The sequence below is a fragment of the Mya arenaria genome, chromosome 4 (genome assembly GCF_026914265.1).
Source record: "Mya arenaria isolate MELC-2E11 chromosome 4, ASM2691426v1".
NCBI classification, from domain to species: Eukaryota; Metazoa; Mollusca; class Bivalvia; order Myida; family Myidae; genus Mya; species Mya arenaria.
The window spans coordinates 66900634-66919860 of record NC_069125.1 but is presented as its reverse complement, the minus strand read 5'-3'; the positions used below and the strand labels follow the sequence as shown (position 1 = coordinate 66919860).

At 34.3% G+C, this 19227-nt stretch overlaps 1 protein-coding gene across 1 annotated transcript; it reads right to left on the bottom strand.

Moving 5' to 3' along the window:
* Window positions 1-1832: 1832 nt before the first annotated feature.
* Window positions 1833-13480, bottom strand: LOC128232681 (nucleoporin NUP35-like). The gene is made up of 11 exons (XM_052946380.1): window positions 13355-13480; window positions 11153-11271; window positions 10761-10867; window positions 10107-10224; window positions 8518-8566; window positions 6591-6702; window positions 6173-6226; window positions 5243-5312; window positions 4534-4662; window positions 4151-4327; window positions 1833-3904 (listed from the first exon to the last, which is right to left on the bottom strand). Exons 1-11 carry the CDS (start codon window positions 13380-13382, stop codon window positions 3827-3829), a joined length of 1041 nt encoding a protein of 346 aa, XP_052802340.1. The 5' UTR covers window positions 13383-13480; the 3' UTR covers window positions 1833-3826.
* Window positions 13481-19227: the final 5747 nt, after the last annotated feature.

The window sequence follows — 19227 nt, the reverse complement described above, 5'->3', positions numbered from 1 at the left end:
AGTCAAAGATTTTATCAAGGAAAATATTCTGATTAAAATTCATAAATATTGGACCAGATATATTGCCTGATTTTTTTTAAAGATTTGACCTAGTTTTTGACCCAATGTGACCCACTTTAAATTGTGGTGAGTTTTCATCAAGGGTAACATAATCATAACAATCATAATCATGATGTGGTTCCAGACAAAATATATTTTTTATCAACTGTCTCAGTTTTAAATTATTCAAGAGTTCATCAAGTGATTAATTGTGAACCAAATATAATGCCTCTAGTGTGTTACATTTTTCTTCTAAGATTTGACCTAGTGACCTTGTATTTGACCCCGCATGACCCACTTTTACACGTGGTCGAGATTTCATCAAGTGGAACATTCTGACCCATTCAGATCAAATTTGAACATAATCTGTTAAAATCCTGCCATGATATGGTTCCAGAGAGAAAAAAAGACAGACAGGAGGGATAGAAAAATGAAAGCACAGAAGGATGAAGGGACAACACAAAACAATATACCCCTTCTGAAAATAAACTTTGTTTCGACAGGGGATAAAAGCTTTAAAAAATCTATTATCACACACAGACCGCAAGATTGTGAACCTTAGGACAGCCTTTGCTTAAACTGTTTTATTTAAAGGGACTGCACTCCGTATGATGAAATAGCGAAAAAAGAGAGAAAATTGTCGAAAAACTGACATAAATTTGATATAGATGTGTACAATGCATTGAAACTTACTAACTGAAGTACCACATAGTTTACAAATAATCTATTTTCGCAGTTATTTTGTTTTGTTTTCATTAAAAAAGATTACTAGGTACCGGAGTATGACTACCTAGTAGAATTAATTCCTTATGCGTGATAGGCTAGTCGATGTTAAAACATGATTTTACCAAGTTAGGTATATATAGCTTAGATATTACAACCGTTTAGGGTTAGCCTTCGTAGCACAGTGGATACACCACTGGATTGCAATTTTGGCGACACATGTTCGATTTGTTACAGAAAAAAATATTTTTGGTGCCAATCTGATGTATAGCTGCAAGGAACAGGCCATCTTTCACTATTTGGCTACATTGAAACAATAATTAATCTAGTTAGATGTATATAATGATTTGGAAATAGTTTGACAGGAGTGGTCCAATTTTTATTTCAACCGGTTGTATTTTGTATAGAAGGTTTGGATCATAAAGCAGACTTGGTTTGCCCGACATTGTTGTATGGGATCCTCTGGACTGTCTGTATCAATAGTTTAAGACCATTATTATTACAGGTATATCAGGTTCCATAACTCTCCCTCTAGTTTTACTGCAGCTATTCCCTCTTTCTAGCTATCAAATTTACAAAATAATCATACCAAAATGATACAAGATAGTAAAGGCATTCTATTTCTCAGTCAAAAAAGGGCCTAACTTAATAATCATCACTCAATAGTTATGGGACTTGCCTTAGATGTGAGTGTATTGTCTCCAGCAACATGCTTCATTGAAATATCTTTTAATGGTTTTTGAGTTATGGCAAACAAAGGTAATAAGGTTTTGGATAAATCCTGAAATCCCGAAATCAGGATTGAGAGCTACTGTACAGTTGTCAAGTTTGTTTTTGCTGGAATTTGGCACTTAATTAGTAAGAAGGATCTTGAAGTTGATATATGACTTAAGAAAAAAATTCAACAGAGGTCGAATTCTCTTAGCACTGCTTTGGGCCTGAATCCTTCATACTCAAACTAAATTGACAGGATTGGAATCTTTGGTCCGTTATCAACTCTGTGACCAAAATTCCAAGTTTTTGCATGGGACAAGGACACCAAGCTATGACAATATCAAACACAGATGACGTTAAAATTGCAAAATTGTTTTTTTATTCACACCTTTATTTTGTACAAATGCATGTGATACTGACGAATCAATGTTAGAAGGCACACATATTATCCATTTAACAACATGATTACTGAACATGTATGTATGTTGTACATGAAGTATCTGAAAGACAATAGTTATATCCATCAGTTCATGTTATCTGATATTCACACATCAGTTAACCTCATAAAACTATCATACATGTATACAGATTCAGAAGAAATGTACAAACAAGTATACACTTATTATGAATGTTTGAAAGTGATGTTTAATATAATGAAACTGCTTTATAATTTATTTACAAAATGATGCTTTCAAACTTAAAATGCAATTGCAAATTCTGACTCATAATTTTTTTATACTACATCCATGTGTAAGGTATAAATCTGAGTAGCAGATTCTTTAGAGAGCAATCCACCTCAGTCTTAATAATTTGAATACATGTAGAAATGCTCAACAGGCCTGACATTTTTAGAATACATTATTATGCAGTTCGCTCTCTAAAACATTCGGTCTGTGCATTTCACATACAGTAGAACTATAGAACTCAGTTTTTTTTTACAATATTTTTCTATGTTATTTAACAATTAACAATGAAATTTGAAGTAAGTATTTTTGGACCTCACAATTAATACTGAAAGAAGGTTGATAGAAAAATGATTTTCCAATTCAATAAGTAATAATTTAAGAAAAATATAAAACAAAAACATAACTTAAATAAAAATAAATGCATAACTTAGTGTCGAGCATCCTAAGACATTTGGAAAGTTTAAAATCATTTTGTCCAGTTGTTTTTGAAGAAACATTATTTCAGCCAATTTTCATAACATTTGATTAAAAAATATCACCAAAACCCTTACTTCTAAAACAATTTTGCTAAAGACAGCTCTACAGTATGTGAAACACACAACGGTTTTGCTGTAGACAGCTCTACAGTATGTGAAACACATGACAGTTTTGCTGTAGACAGCTCTACAGTATGTGAAACACACAATGATTTTGCTGTATACCACTCTACAGAATGTGAAACACACAACAGTTTTGCTGTAGAAATGACATGAGTACGTGTATGTGCTAATTTGCTAAATGTATAGCAATTCATAATTGTTTTTACATGTATACGCCATATTTAAAATTTGTATGAAATACAGCTGTTTTACAATAAAATATATAAGGAAAAAATTAACAGAACTACCAATTTTTTTTTATAGAATTGGTGAATATTGTTTGCAGTTCAAGTATGTACCAATATTCACAATCTTTGATAAACATATCATTACTATGTCCTGATTTACAAATATTTTCTCATAACTGCTTATATATAATGATATTGCACATTGCCATACATGGCAAAGTTTAAAACAAATATGAACACCTTAGTAACTAAATCTAAATCACAAATATCACGGCGTTTAAGCACAGCTTCCATTAAGAATTTAAAACTGACCCTTTGCAAATATCATTCTTAAAGAAGCAGCAATCACCAAAATGTGACAAGACATTGTTGATTGGGTAGTATTGACTAATTTGACACAAAAACATATATACTTGTATAAAAGCTTTTCAAGAAAAATGCAAATGCCTGATTGGAAATGAGGGAAAATCTTTTTCCATAAAAATTACTCAACTCTTAATCACAGCTACACATGTTGCAATAGATCTCATATAGGTTTTTAAGTTTTGAACCTAAAAATTATTTTTTTTAAACATTAATTGTTTTGGTTTTTGAAACAACTTTTGCACTGTAGAAGGCTCTTAAAGTAAGATTGGCAGCAGGTTTTTAATATGTTGAGCATCCAAGCCATGAATTCACCATTGTAAGTTTTATCCAATATCACGAAGGTTTTTGTACTTCCAAGGATTTTACTTTGAAAGTTTTGGCTTTTTTGGGGGAATTAATGTGGTGGCAATCTGTCTAAAACAGAAGCCCTGTGTATAAGTATCCCAATAAGTGTCCTTTTCGTTCTGTTGTGCTACCATCCAAACATGTATTCCATTGCTTTACTCATAAAACCAGTGTTTTTTCTTGGCGCTTGGCTGCTCTGTATCACCTGCAAATGTAGTAAAAGTTGTGTCAGACATATCCTTGTACAGTGTACAAAGCATGAATATCTACCTTAGCAAAGTTTTCATGAATTGATTTCCAACACAGAACGAAATGTGACGAATAGAAAGAAAATATATTTCCAGAGTAAGACAGGGGAGACTATGTAATGCCATTATACAGGTTTATACCTAATATAAGTTATGGTTCTATAAGGTAAAATCAAAATGAAAAAAAAAATTAAATGGACTACCTCATTTTCACTCTTTGCAGCTAGATAGGCGGCAGTCAGGGGGCGTATGGGCGTGTTCTTGAGTTGTCCTGGAGTTGAGGGGGAGGTGACCTGGCCCAGCCCAAGGTTGGGGACGACACCCGGGGTCAACATCAGGCTCTCATTTTCCTTCTCTCTATGATCAATTCCCATCACCTTCTGTATACACAGCAATGATAGCAATGTTAACTCATTTCAAATTAATGCATGGACTTGTTGCAACAAAGCATGTTTGTCATTGCAAGGGACAAATCTTGACAATAAACATCATGGAATTAAAACTTTAAACCATGGAAAAATGACAGATGACAGATGCATTATTACATCCTAAAAACAAGGCTCAACTTAGCCAAAAAATAGCCCACCTTGTCTATGCAGTGGGAGATTCCGACCATGATGTTGTTTCCTAGGATCTTGCCATTCTTACTGAGGGCCTTCTTGGCCTGGATCTTGGACTGGTAGTGAATGTGCATCCAGTTACCTTCACTCGATATCTGAAACATGCAATAGAAGTGGTCTTTTGGAAACATCAAACCTTGCAAAAAGTAAATACATTTTAGTTACATCAATTCCTTCTGAGCCAGCTTTTATTTTCTAAATAAATCCTTGGCAAATGATAGTTGAATGGCAATTAAGATATTTAAGAGGAATAAAAATTAAAGGCATGCTATTGAAAGAAGAGTTGAGACAAGGAAGAGGACATTCAAAAATAACAAAAATACATCTAAGTAGAAAAACATTAAAGAACCTGTCAAACTGAAAAATCTCCTGCTGTTGTCGGAGAACTGTCCCCACAAGCATTCAAAGCACAAGATGGTATAGATACTTTAAGCAGAGTTCTCAATAAGTTATGGTTGAACTGTTTCAAAAACAAGACAAACAGCCATAGTTCTTTAAAATATTGCAGCAACTGATAAGAAATGTGACTTTTTGCAACATACCCCCCATCTGACAAACCAACTGTATGGTGACTGCAATATAACTCCCTTCAAACTTTATTTGTTGAGGTATAAAATGCCACAAGATAAAAGATTATGTTCTTCCTTGTCAACTGTATTCGGATGATATACTTACAACATGTTTCAGTATATTTCCATACTGGGAGAACTGTTGAAGCACATAGGAGGCTGCAGGTGGTGGAAATCTGTATCAACATTAAACATACATGTGGTAGAATAAACAAATAGACTCACAAAATAGATGCATACAGTTATATGCTTCTAATGTCATAAAATACCTTTACGTTCTTTAATGGATAATGTAATGCAGCCTTAGATAAAGATACTGTTAAACAGGAGCTGCCAGTAAGACAGAGTGCTTCACTTTTAAACTGCTTTGTCTATGACAATGATAACCATGTATCTGCTTGCTTGTCTGATGGAATTAAACACTACAGTGAACTATTATATAAATTGCATGAAAGGTATTTGAGATATGACCAAAATTCCCTACTTGCCGTAAAACTTTTACCAAACTTTCTAAATCCAGGGCCAGTATTCAATATTGATCTTATCCTTATCCTTAGAAATGCTTCAGTGATTCCATTCAGCATAATTGTCAGCTAAATATACATGCCAATCAAAGCACTTAGTTTTTAATCTTAAATTTAAGTTCAATATAAGTAACAGTTTAAAGCCCCAGGGTCAGGGTCCATAACTTCAGATCAATGAGAAGTGCCAGGTATGTAACATATTTGTCTGAAGGCACTGAGCACTAGGGTAGAATGTCAATGTCTAAAACAAGTCATTCAGGGGCGATATTTGTATTGAGGATCTTATACGAGTTGCCTTACTTTTCTTATGAATGACCTTGAACATTTGTGTGACGTATCAGGTCAATTGAAAGACTGGTTTATGACAAAGATGAAAAAAACAACCTCCCTTTTAACTGTAAAAGGATGAAGGATGAGTATAATAGCACTTCTTATACATGTGTTTCAAAAAGTCGAGCTAAAATCCTCTGCCATATTTTTTTTTTTTAACTTTATTTGTGTATGTCACTTACCCAAACACTGTAATCCATGTCTCATCAAGGAAATCATCAGTGGTGAGTGACTCCCTGTAAATTAATGTGGCCTGTATTGACTACATGCATGACTGTATGTATGACAGGACAATGTCAAAATGTGTTGTTGTTTTTGTAAAAAGGACAGGATACCCTATTTTACGAGACCACAAGTAAAATTTATAAATTGAATAGCTGAACATGGAGGGGTGAAGGCAGAAAAGTTCAATGTGATATTCAAAAACGAAGGAGATAACACCTTTTCACTCGAAGCCCTTAACACAAGCCATGCAATAAACAAAATATTCTACAATTTTAATGGTGATTTGAGAGGAATAGAAACAAATTAATTTCATAAGCTCATTTTTAAACTCTCATGTCCAAACTCTAAATGATGCATCTTTGAAAATTTCCATACCCCTGTGTATAGAAAGGGTCGATCTGTGCAGGGGACATAAAGACTCTGGAAACGCCCAGTCCACCCTGGTCCGGAGTGTGGTATATAGTCTCATGCAGGTTCGCTGACAAACCTGCTCATAAAAAAGTGTTGTCCCAGCACTTAATTCAAAAGATACTAAAACTGGTATTAAGTACCAGTGATATATAATTCCAGTTGTGTACTCCAGATAGTCTATATCTTTGTTGCAACAAATCAATATAAACATGTATCATCAATGCAACCTGTTTTTAAACAACTAGACAATAATTTCAGTAAAAGTATGCCTATAAAATAAACTGTCTGGAGCTGATTGTGAAAATATCATATAGATGTTGCAGAATCCTACCAGCATTGGGAGGGGCAGTGTGAACACTTTGTTGTATCCCACTTGTAGTGGGTGGGGTTGGTGTAAACACATTTTCCAGTAACCTACCAGTATTGGGAGGGGCAGTGTGAACACTTAGTTGTAAGTTGTAACCTACCTGTAGTGGGTGGGGTTGGTGTGAACACTTTGGTGTAGCCTTTCTGTAGCAGGTGAGGTTGGTGTAGCATTTGCAGTAACCTACCAGTATTGGGAGGGGCAGTGTGAACACTTTGTTGTAACCTACCTGTAGTGGGTGGGGTTGGTGTGAACACTGTTGTATCCTACCTGTAGTGGGTGAGGTTGGTGTAACATTTGCAGTAACCTACCAGTATTTGGAGGGGCAGTGTGAACACTTTGTTGTAACCTACCTGAAGAGGGTGGGGTTGGTGTGAACACTTTTGTTGTAACCAACCTGTAATGGGAGGGCTTTGTGTGAACACTTTGCAGTAACCTACCAGCATTGGGATTGGAAGTGTGAATAAATTGCTGTATTTTATCTGTACTGGGAGAGGCTGGTGTGAACACTTTGATGTAAACCACCTGTAGTGTTCGGGCTGGTGTGAACATTTTGCCGTAATCTACCTGTACTATGAGGGACTGGTGTAAACACTTTCCTGTAACCAACCTTTATTGGGACAGGCTGGCACGAACACTTTGCTGTAACCTTCCTGTAGTGGATGGGGTTTATGTGAAAAAATGCAGTTATGTACCAGTTTTGGGAGGGGGAAAGTAAACACTTTGCTGTAACCTACCTGTAGTGGGTGCGGTTGGAGTGAACACTTTGCAGTTACCAACCAGTATTGGGAGGGGGCAAATACATGAAGCAGGTGAGGCTAGTGTGAACACTTTACTGTAACCAACCTGTAGCTGGAGGGGTGGAGAGGACAAAGCCGTTTCATACCTGTAGAGGAACCTTGTAACATAGCTTAAATAGGAGGGGCTGGTGTGAACTGTTTACTGTGGCCTTCCCTGGAGGGGCTGGTGATGATACAGTGCTGTAACCTACCTGTTGTTGAGGTGGTTGGTGTGGAAAATGGTGTAACCCACCTGTAGAGGGTGGGGATGGTGTAGACAATACTGTATCCTACCTGTTCCAGATGGGATGGTGTGCACAACGCTGTATCCTACCAGTATTGGGAGGGGCTGGTGATGATACAGTGCTGTAACCTACCTGTTGTGGAGGTGGTTGGTGTGGAAAATTGTGTAACCTACCTGTAGAGGGTGGGGATGGTGTAGACAATACTGTAACCTGCCTGTTCCAGATGGGATGGTGTGCACAACGCTGTATCCTACCTGTATTGGGAGGGGCTGGTGATGATACAGTGCTGTAACCTACCTGTTGTTGAGGTGGTTGGTGTGGAAAATGGTGTAACCCACCTGTAAAGGATGGGGATGGTGTAGACAATACTGTAACCTACGTGTTCCAGATGGGATGGTGTGCACAACGCTGTATCCTACCTGTATTGGGAGGTGCTGGAGTAGATAACACTGTAACATACCGGTAGTGGAAGAAGCTAGTGTGAACACTTTGCTGTAGCCTACCTGTTGTGGGAGGGGCTGGTGTTGATAATCCGGCATTTCTGCTGGAATACTGAAACATTAAACAAAATTCCTGAAATTTAGGAAGAGACAACTTTTCAAACATAAATCTAATTATTAACAATAACTTTTTATTAGGGATGGAAGCGAATATCCGAGTATCTGGATATCAGGATATCACTTAAGTATTCGGATACCAAAATGGGTATTCGAATATTCGTTAAGAATTAAAATTTCAATAAAATAGCTTAGCTGAGACATAGCAATTGTTATAAAACTTTTCAGATGAAATATTTCAGGTGATCAACAGTGTCTGTCGCGAAGCGGGTATGTGTCACAAATCGTCTGCTAATTGGGTGTTTGCACAAGGCGTGATATTGTGTCCTTGTGCAGCACCCTGTGAAGTTCTATGACCTTGTTTACAATGACAAGTGTTGTTTTATGATCTCAGATGTGCTTAATTGACACTAATTGGTACTAGTTGATATTAAACGGATTGATTATTAATCCGTCTGATCACAAGTTAAGGGTCGTGCAATCAAAGCTATTAATGACCAATCGTATTTTTGATGAATATGCATGAAGAAATTATTGCTATCTGAACAATAAATACAAAAACAAATTTGTTTATCTTTTCACTTTTCAATCAAATTTCCATCATTTGCATCTTGTAATTGTGTTTTGAATTATTAATCGTTATTCTTGTATCATCGCCTCAACAGTAACATGCTGGATGCTATCTTGTTTCTGAACAAGAACATGCGTTCGATTAAGAAAGATATCGAATGAAAACTGTTGTGAAGTATTCGAACATTTCGGACTTGAAAGTAGTGTGGGTACAGTGTTTAATTAAATTATCAAATATATTAATGATTTATTTCCTATTTAGTATTTATTCACGTTTTATTTTGTGTAGTGTATTTTATTTTTCATGCGATATGTAAACATGTTTAGTTTATTGATAAATAAAAAAAGTACACACATGTAAATGAAGAAAAATCAGATCGTCTTTTTGTCTTCTTATCTTTTCCGCAATTATATCCTTCATTACAAAACACCGCAGATATTGTAGGTATTGCATTAAATCAAACAATGTAATGAAATAAATTTACAATCGACTATTAAATAATCAAAGCGTCATTTAACATGAAACCTGCTGATAAATAACAAACTCAAAAGCACGTCACGTGACGTGGCAGTAACCACGCAACCACCTCAGCCGAAGTGACTATCAAATTCGTGAGTTGTTTATGTGGTATTCATCATGAGTTTTATGAAGTAAAATGAGTTGTTTAGCTTTGATTATAACATTATAAATTATTAAGACTGAGAAAGAATAAATGAAAAAGTGAAATTGCCATATAACGAATTATAAATTAAGTGCACAATGATGTCAAAAAACCGAAGGTGAATGACATATAATAGGAAATTTACTAATTATGAAAACAATTTGATACGAGTATCCGTATAGTATTCGAATACTTGATACCGATTTGGTATCCGGTTTCCATCCCTACTTTTTATGAAGAAAGAACACTTCAAATATTTATGGTAGTAATAAACTAAAACTAACATTACATTACTTCATTTACCTGTGAGGGTGTACTGAAAGGGCTTGCTGATCCGGATTGGGCAGGGCTTGTTGTCTGAAGCAGGCTTCTGATTGGTGGAGCACCTGCCTTCTCCTTCCCTCGAATACTTGTGTCCAGCCTTGGTTGCATAATTAAAATTTGTAAGTTATTCATAATCCAAAATTGATCATGCTACAATTGTACAAGTTTTTGATGTTGTTTCATGCGTTTTTAAAAGTACATGCAATCATTTTGCATTAAATATAGTGAAATAGATGTTAATTTTTCATGAACAAAATACTAACCATTTGAAAGTGTGAAAATGTGACAGTTTCTAGAACATTAAATTATGTAATGTAATACTATTTCAGAAGTGCTTTAAAAATATGGGACATTGCGAGTTGTAGGAGACAGACACATTGCATTGTTATATGACCTTTGACCTCCATTGACCTGAATTATAATCATGATGAATTCTCTCTAGACCATCTTCATAAGGTCTACATTGGTAATTTACTAATTTGTTTATTTAAATTTCAATAAGATATAACATTGGTCTACAAATTATCAAAAGCAAAATGTTATACTTTAAAACAAAATCCAATTATTGCTGTAAAGTAAATCAAGATCCGGCTATAAATTCACTGCACAAAAGCACACATAACACAAACTCACCTTGGTGTAGCATGATGGCTGGATGACTGGGAGGTGAGGGAACTGGGCCTATGTGATGAACGTGGGGGGCTTCCACTCCCACCAGACCACAGCCGTGAAGACACAGGCTGAAATGGGCCAGAGAAATATCACACAAAATATTATTCCTGAAATAAAAAGAATTCAGAAAACTATGGCTAGGTTCTGGTAGAATTATGTTTTTAATTTTTATGAGCAGTAGTTTTTTATGTTAAGCATTATATGTTTGACTCAGATGAATCATCAGTTAATTGTAGTATTTTTGCAGAACATCTAAAATAATTGACAAGGTATAATTTTGATCTACACTTATGTTTATGGTATGCATGGTAATAATACCCAATAACAGGGAGTTTATCTGTGTTTTATCTTACAGAGTGTGACATGGAGTCTCCCAGGAGGTAGCTTGGCAGGTACTGGGAGGTGTGGCCAGACCCTGGGCTGACAGGGCTCGTGGGCGTGCCCATTGCCATTGGCTCACTCCCATGGTGACCTGTTTAAACAAATACTATCCAGGTGAGTAGCAGGTACATGTCATGATTGATCGCTTACTTTCCATTTATCTAACCAAATTACCAATCTTGTGTGGCTATAGTCCTTTTAAAGCCCATTTTTAGGTAGAAAATGCTGTGTACACAAATACATTTTTGGCACTCTTGACATTTTGTTCCACTGCTATGCGACTTAAGCATTTTTTTTACACAGGACATTTTACAACATCCTCGGCATCCTCGCATATTCATAACGTATATAATAATATTTTCATACTATCATATGCATGTAGGTAAATCAGATATTAAAATTTGGGTCCTGGGTCCCGACAGTCCCGGGTCCTGGCAGATAAAAGCAGTATTACAGGGCTTGACGCTTATTCTAATACTTGGTTGCCCTTCGGGCAACCACCTAGCCATTTTCACTTGCCCGAATGGATTTTTTACTTGCCCATTTTTTTTGGGCTCATTTTGTTGTTATACTTCACATCAAAACCCATTTCCAGATTCAACCTGCACATCAGGGCTTGCTGTATTTGAAATAAATCAGTTGTCATGAAATTTGTAACTAATAGCACATACATTCAAATTATTAAGGATGAAATAAAATTGAATTATTAGAACGAACAGTCAATCTCTTATTATCTTAGCCTTGTAATCTTACATTTATTTTGAAGTAAATTACAATTTATCGCAATGTAAAGTGAAATCGTAAAGTTCCAAACACCGAGCATCCGAAAATTGGAGCAGTCCGAAAAATAGCCAAAATGACCATTCTCGCTGTGTCTGAGTCCAGGAAAATTGTTTCCCCAAGACTCGACCCAGCGTCGTTTTCGTTTCTTTTCATAGCTGGTCTTTTTCTCGGATGACTTAGCCGTTTTTCGTTTGAAACATCAAAAAAACTTGACAGTGTCGACTGTCAAAACACCATTTGTGTACATTGTGAGGGCATTAACTGGAATGTTAGCTATATGGATTTGGTGCAGCTCATGTGATTGGCCTACGGATCTAGACGGAATTACTCCAGCTCTATCTGAAAATATTTGGCAGTCTTCGCCATCGTAGTTTCGAATGAAAATGTCAGAGGAGCTCCGTTTGGCCCGATTTTTCGAGTCAACAACCAATGAGTGCATTAGTTTCGGTTTGATTAATACTCTCCAAGAAGGAGAGTACGGACTACTATTTTTTACCCGAAAAGTCGCCACTATGACGAGTTTTTTTTGTTACTGCCTGATCGGGCAGGTAGATTCTAAAAACTACTGCCCGCCTGCAAAAATTACTTGCCCAGGGCAATCGGGCAGTGGTTAATGTCGAGCCCTGTATTATCTGTCTGCTAGATATACTTAGCGCTCGGATAGGTGGGATCTTGGCTAGGGAAACACAGTTGAGTATGGACGCATAGTAGTCCAAATAATTGTGCATATACAGATTTTTTTACGATTTTTTGATATGGCAAATCTGTCACGTACAAATTGTTTTGAACCATAAGTGGGTCATTATTCCGGTCGGGATTCCGCATTTAAGCATATTGGGTCTATAAAATATAATAAAAACAAGACATATTACCAGATAATGTTATTTTATATTAGTTCCGTACAGAAAAAAATAAATATCCAACAAATAATTATGATGTGTTTTTCTCCATTCCATGCTGTCTAAACATAACGATATATACATGAAGGGCAGGTGCAAGGCTGCGGTTCACAGTTTTACGACAATCGGATCACTTTGGCCTTGGTAAATCTTATTTCTATATTCCCCCCTCCCCTGTTTTTGCACAAACCCGATTAGACGTTAGGGATTGGAAGAATCCCGTATAACAGGTCTATTATTTTAGACTAGGACGCATAGCATCGCAAAAGGAGAGGAAATTAAAATCACATGTCAATATCCAAATATCTGAAGTGTTTCAAATGACATGGTATGGCAGAACTGGTAGAAGTTTATGTACAGTACTGTACATGCTGTAAGATGCTGCCAGTTTGCTTTTTTTAAAGATCAATTCAAATAAATTCCAACGGCAACCATCAGTGAGAATAGATTTCAAAAGCTGACAGTTTTTATAAATAGGTTTTAAAAAATTACCATGTGAATCCGGAGATGTTGCCATCATATTTTATTTAGTAGCAGTTTTGTTTTTTAAACGAAAATGAGTATTGACTTTTTGATAAAATATTTAGATGTAAGAAAAGCAATCTTGTTCTCCGTGAATGTTAGATTCTATGAATACTAATCAAAATATCCATCCATACGCGGCTGTCTCCCCTTATAAGTAGGTTGTGGAGTTTTTCAAAATGTACGTTTAAACATGTCATTAAGGGAACCTGTCCACTTAAGATGCCATATAGCTTATAATTACCGTAGGTATTAATTAACTATGATTGCAATAATGTTCACAACAGAGGTAAGCCCATCAGCTGAAACTTAATGTGTTTTTGTTTAAAGTGACCATTGGTATACAGATTGTCCTTAAAAAATACTTCCTCACAAATTTACCCAGAACAAAACTTCAGTCCTCGGACGTATAAAGACCAACATGTGTAGTGCCGGTGGGTAGGGGTAGATAGATAGATGTTTTAATGTATTTCTCCAGCAATGTAGAACATAACATATTTATAACACATAATACATTAATATACAGTTCACATATAATTATAACATAGAACAGAATAGGTAAATGAAATGCATGAAATCAATTTCAGGGTACGTAACGCAAAGAATAGGAAATAATTGCCATGTCCCTACACTTAACCTACGTAGTAGATATATAGATCATTATTTCATTCCTGCATTTAGATACGAATTATGACAATGATAAAGAAGTGATATTTATGAGTGCAGTTAATACAGTGAAATAAATAGTTACTTTTACAAAAACAAACAAATTTAAAATTTCAAATGAGAGTATGTTCACACCCATTGTACATGTAATTAGGCTTATGTGGTGAAAAGGAGCATGTATCCTGCTGTGAAAATTTTGGTGCCGTCTCAGTGAAAATAATTACTTGACTATGGCCGCAGAGCGTAAATGATTGGAAATTGGACATCGTTTCTATGAATTATTCTAAATAATGCATATGACCAAATTTATCATACTGTTTTGCTGAGAATAATAACATTTCTAATAATAATAATAATGTCTGCTGAAAATCCTGTCCCGTCCTGCAATATTTGAGTTGCTCACGATATATTTGATTGAGACTCCATATAATACATGGTGGTTTTTTGTTACTAATGGAGGAAAACAACCCAAACTGTCTCTATAGCCCTGATAGATTTCTTAACGAGTTTTTTTCACGTACACGTCTCTTAAAACATACCATTTTGGGATCGGGGAGAAATCCTGTCATTTGACGTATTATCAAGGAATTCATGAAGTCTGTACATAAACATTCGATTAATTTTTTTCACGGAGTCCAGTTTACAAAGTGTCTGAAGAACAAAAGTTTTCGTTTGTCTCATGATTATCATGAAAAATTCATCAACGATAATTGACCATATTTATACAAATTGTATTAAAAACGTGCTTAACGTTCATGTAACACCATTGTCATTAAGTAATCAGTTTCCAATATGTTTCACTGGACATAAGATAAATAATTTCAAATGTTTTGAACGAATTGATCACAAAACGATATCTTACCGATGTTTTAAGAATTTCAATGAACAATCATTTCAAAATGATCTTATCTCATCAGGAGTTGATATGATTGAAACAATAGTCAATCCGAACGATGCTTTAAATGTATTTTATTCTATTGTAAATCAAGTTTTATCTAAACATGCTCCTATTAAGCAAAAAAGAGTAAAACATGATTTTCAACCTAACTGGTTTACTGATATAATAAAAGCAATGATATTTGAAAGAGACAAGTACCATAGAAATGGTGAACACGACAAATATAAGATATTAAGAAATGAAATTACAGCCTTAATTAACAAAAAGTAAGAAGGCATTTTTTAATCAAGCGGTGAAGGATAAAAAGGATCCAAGCTTTATCTGGAAGAATTTAAAGGATATTTCTCATTTGAAAAAAATAGCAAGATAATTTTACCGGAGCAACTACAAATTGGTGATAGAGAAGTTTCTGGAGGACTCGATATTTTTAATGAACTTAACATTCACTTTACCAATATATCAAATATAATAGAAAAAAACGCCCTTTACACCCGAACGTTTTAGTAAACTGAAATATGACCTAAACGTTAAATTAGGGCACAAAACGTTCGAATTGAATTATATATCACCACTTGAGGTAAAACAGATCATTGATAAACTTGATATAAGTAAATCAACTGGGATAGATGAGATTGGCCCAAGAGTAATTAAACATTTTGGTGACTTCATCACACCATGCATTTCGTCTATTATAAATATCAGTATCATGAACGGAATATTTCCTGACTCCTTGAAAACTGCACGTGTATTACCTTTGTTTAAATTAGGATGTAAAGATGATCCAAGTAATTATCGTCCAATTTCGATATTGCCAACAATATCAAAAATATTTGAAAGGCACATTGCAAACCAAGTTCAAGATTACTTCCATTCTACAAACATTATACACACTAAACAGTCTGGATTTAGGAAAAACCATTCCTGTTGTACAGCGTTAACAAGTTTAATAGATGCATGGGTAAAAGATATTGACAGTGGCAAATTTGTTGGTGCTGTCTTTCTAGACCTACGAAAGGCATTTGATCTAGTGGCTCATTTAATTCTACTACATAAATTAAACTTGTATCATTTTTCTGAAAATTCGATAAAGTTTTTTAAATCCTACTTATCTAATAGAAAACAATTAGTTAAAGTCGGAAACATACAGTCTGGCTTGCTTCCAATATCATCAGGAGTACCGCAGGGATCCATGCTAGGTCCACTGCTGTTTCTTATCTATATCAATGACATTGCGCTTTGTAAAACGAATATAAACATCGATTTATTTGCAGATGACTCAACATTGCATGAAACCGGTAGTAATGTAAACATCATTGAAAGTAAACTACAACGACATCTTGATCTCGTTGTCGATTGGTGCCAAATAAATAACATGTCATTGCATCCAACTAAATCCAAGTGTATGGTTATTGGAACTATATATAAAACAAAAAAAAGTTAGTAAATTAAATCTTACAATCGATGGAACAGCATTAGAAAATGTGACTGTGCAAAAACTACTTGGAATCTATATTGATAATAACCTAAAATGGCGTCCGCAAATAGAAAATGTTCTGGTTTCTGTTTTTTTATTGCCCAAATGTTCAATCATACAAACATTTATAAATGACATAATTATATATGTATACCATTTAATACAAACCGTTATACTAAATAATATCAATGTAAACAAATAAATATTGATCTAACTCTTTGTTTGAAACTCCTATTAGCGTTTGGGACTTGTTTTCAAATAAAAAAGGTAGACAAAAAAAAATGGGAGAGGTGGTGTGTATTTGATGTTTCGGAATAGTGTTCCTAATATAAATGTTAAATTTAAAAATGAAGAAAAAACACCTTCTAACTTTAAAAAACCTACTTGCTTTAAAAAAATGGATCTTATAAAGTACAGTTCTTTGGTGGATATTTCATTCAAATGCGCTTTACAATACTACTATATACTGGAGCTGTTTTACTAAGATAATAAGTGCTCTAATTGTTGCCATCGTCTATTATAGGTGTTGATTTTATTCTTCATTGTTGCTATTGTTTTCTCTATTTTTAGTCGTTTATTGAGATATTGGACAAACATGGCACATGTTGGTATTTTTCCTTCACATTTTGATTTAAAAATGAAATATTTTCCTAGAAGTATCATAAAATTTATTTGATAACCAAATTTTTCTTTGTTTGGCATTAAATCACAAAAGCTAATGGTTTTATATGATAGTTCTCTAAAGCTCAATTCATTGAAAGAATTTGTTATGAATGTTCTAAATTCACCCCAAAACGTCTGCGAAATATGACATTCCCAAAACATATGGATGTTTGAGTCGATGTTCATTACACAAAAATCACATAACCTTGATGCAACAATATTGTACGTGTAAAGCTTATCATTGTTTGGAAGGATATTCATTATGTATTTATATTGAAATTCCCGAAGTGTCGTATCTATTGTTAGTTTGAGCGCCTGTGTGTATACATTTTTCCATTGTATAGAGTTAAGATCAAATTGAGATTCCCAGTTTTCTTCTCGAGTTCTATTTTCAGGTTTAAGTTGTATAATAAGATTCTTGTAGACTATTTTACTAATTTTTGTATTTTCCTCCATTTTATCTACAAAGTAAGTCGGTGTGTTATATGATATGCCTTCATTTTTCAACCGGGTTTTCCAGTCATCAGGAATACTGCTGATTAAAGCATGGTATTTCAAAAAAATCATGTGTACCAAGATCGTATAGTCTCGATAAGTCGTTAAAGTCATAAAAAGTTTTTTTTCTGTAGTCATACAAATGTTCGACATATTTTAGACCCCTATTATGCCATTCTTTGTAAAAAAATGTTTTATTATTAGGGAGTTTTATTTTGCTGTTGTTCCATATAATTTCTTTTGCTACGATCGCAGTATCCGTCTTATATGTAAACGATGCCCATGATTGTATGACTTCTGTGAGAAAAACAGATTTTAAACTAAGATTTTGAGTGCTTTTCGGATCCATACAACTTTTAAGAATTAGATCTTCTCCAACTGTTTGGTCATTTGCATATATAATTTAACCCATATAGATTGTTTGTTTAAAACAATTCTTTTTACCCAGCTTGCTTTAATTGCTTTGACAAAATAGATATATTGAGCATTTTTAAACCACCATTTTCATATTATTATTTAAGTGGACCTAATCGTAAAACTGCACATTTAGCTTTATTAAATGTTAACCCTGAAACTTTTCCAAAATCGTTTAGACTAATCATAAGCTCTTCGAAAGATTTTTGTGTTCCATCCATAAGGAAACTGGCATCATCAGCAAATAAGGTTTGTTTCAGTTATGTATTATGTACATTTATACCTTTAATATTTTTGTTTGTATTGATTTCAACAACAAGCGCTTCTATACAGATAAGGAATAAGTACGGAGATAACGGGCATCCTTGGCGTACACCTTTTTTAATGTTGAAAAAGTCAGAAAGATAACCGTTGTTGGTAACACAAGCCATTGCATTTTTATAAAATAATCGAACCCATTTAATTATATTTTCACTGAAATTAAATTTTCATTAAAAGACATTCAAACATAAATTTGTGACCTAAGCTGTCGAATGCTTTGTTAAAGTCTGAAAAAAATATGAGCCATTTATATCATTTTCATTTACAAAATTAATAGCTTCTTGTAATATACGAACATTTTCCCCAATATATCTTCCTTTTATAAATCCTGTTTGTTCATTACCGATTATATTATTTAGCAGGGTTTTATCCTATTAGCAATTGCTTTTGAAGCTATTTTATAGTCAATGTTTAATAAGGAAATAGGTCTCCAGTTATTGATGTTACTTGTGTCCTTGTCTTTTTTTGGAAGAAGTGTTATGACGCATTGTCTAATGAAAAATTGAGAGAGGCTTTTAGATAAGTTTTTATTTCATTCCAAAACATTTTGTAAAATTCTGCAGTCAAACCGTCAGACCCTGGGCTTTTATCAAGTTTCATATCTTTAAGAGCATTATAGCATTCAGTTTCAGATAAATGTTCGGGATGCATGTTTTCTTCAGTAACAGTGTTTGTAATATTTGTCAGAAATCGTGAATTAATAGATTCTTCTATATTTTCGTCCTGTCTGTAGAAAGATTCATAATACGACTTTACATACTCTAATATTTTATGTCTATCAGTTTCAGTATTTTCATTAATATTTAATTGTGTGATTGTTTTATGCTGTGCACGTTTCTTTTCTAAATTAGCGAAATATTTTGTGTTCTTTTCAAAACCTTCTATCCATTCTTCTTTAGACCGTAGTAATAT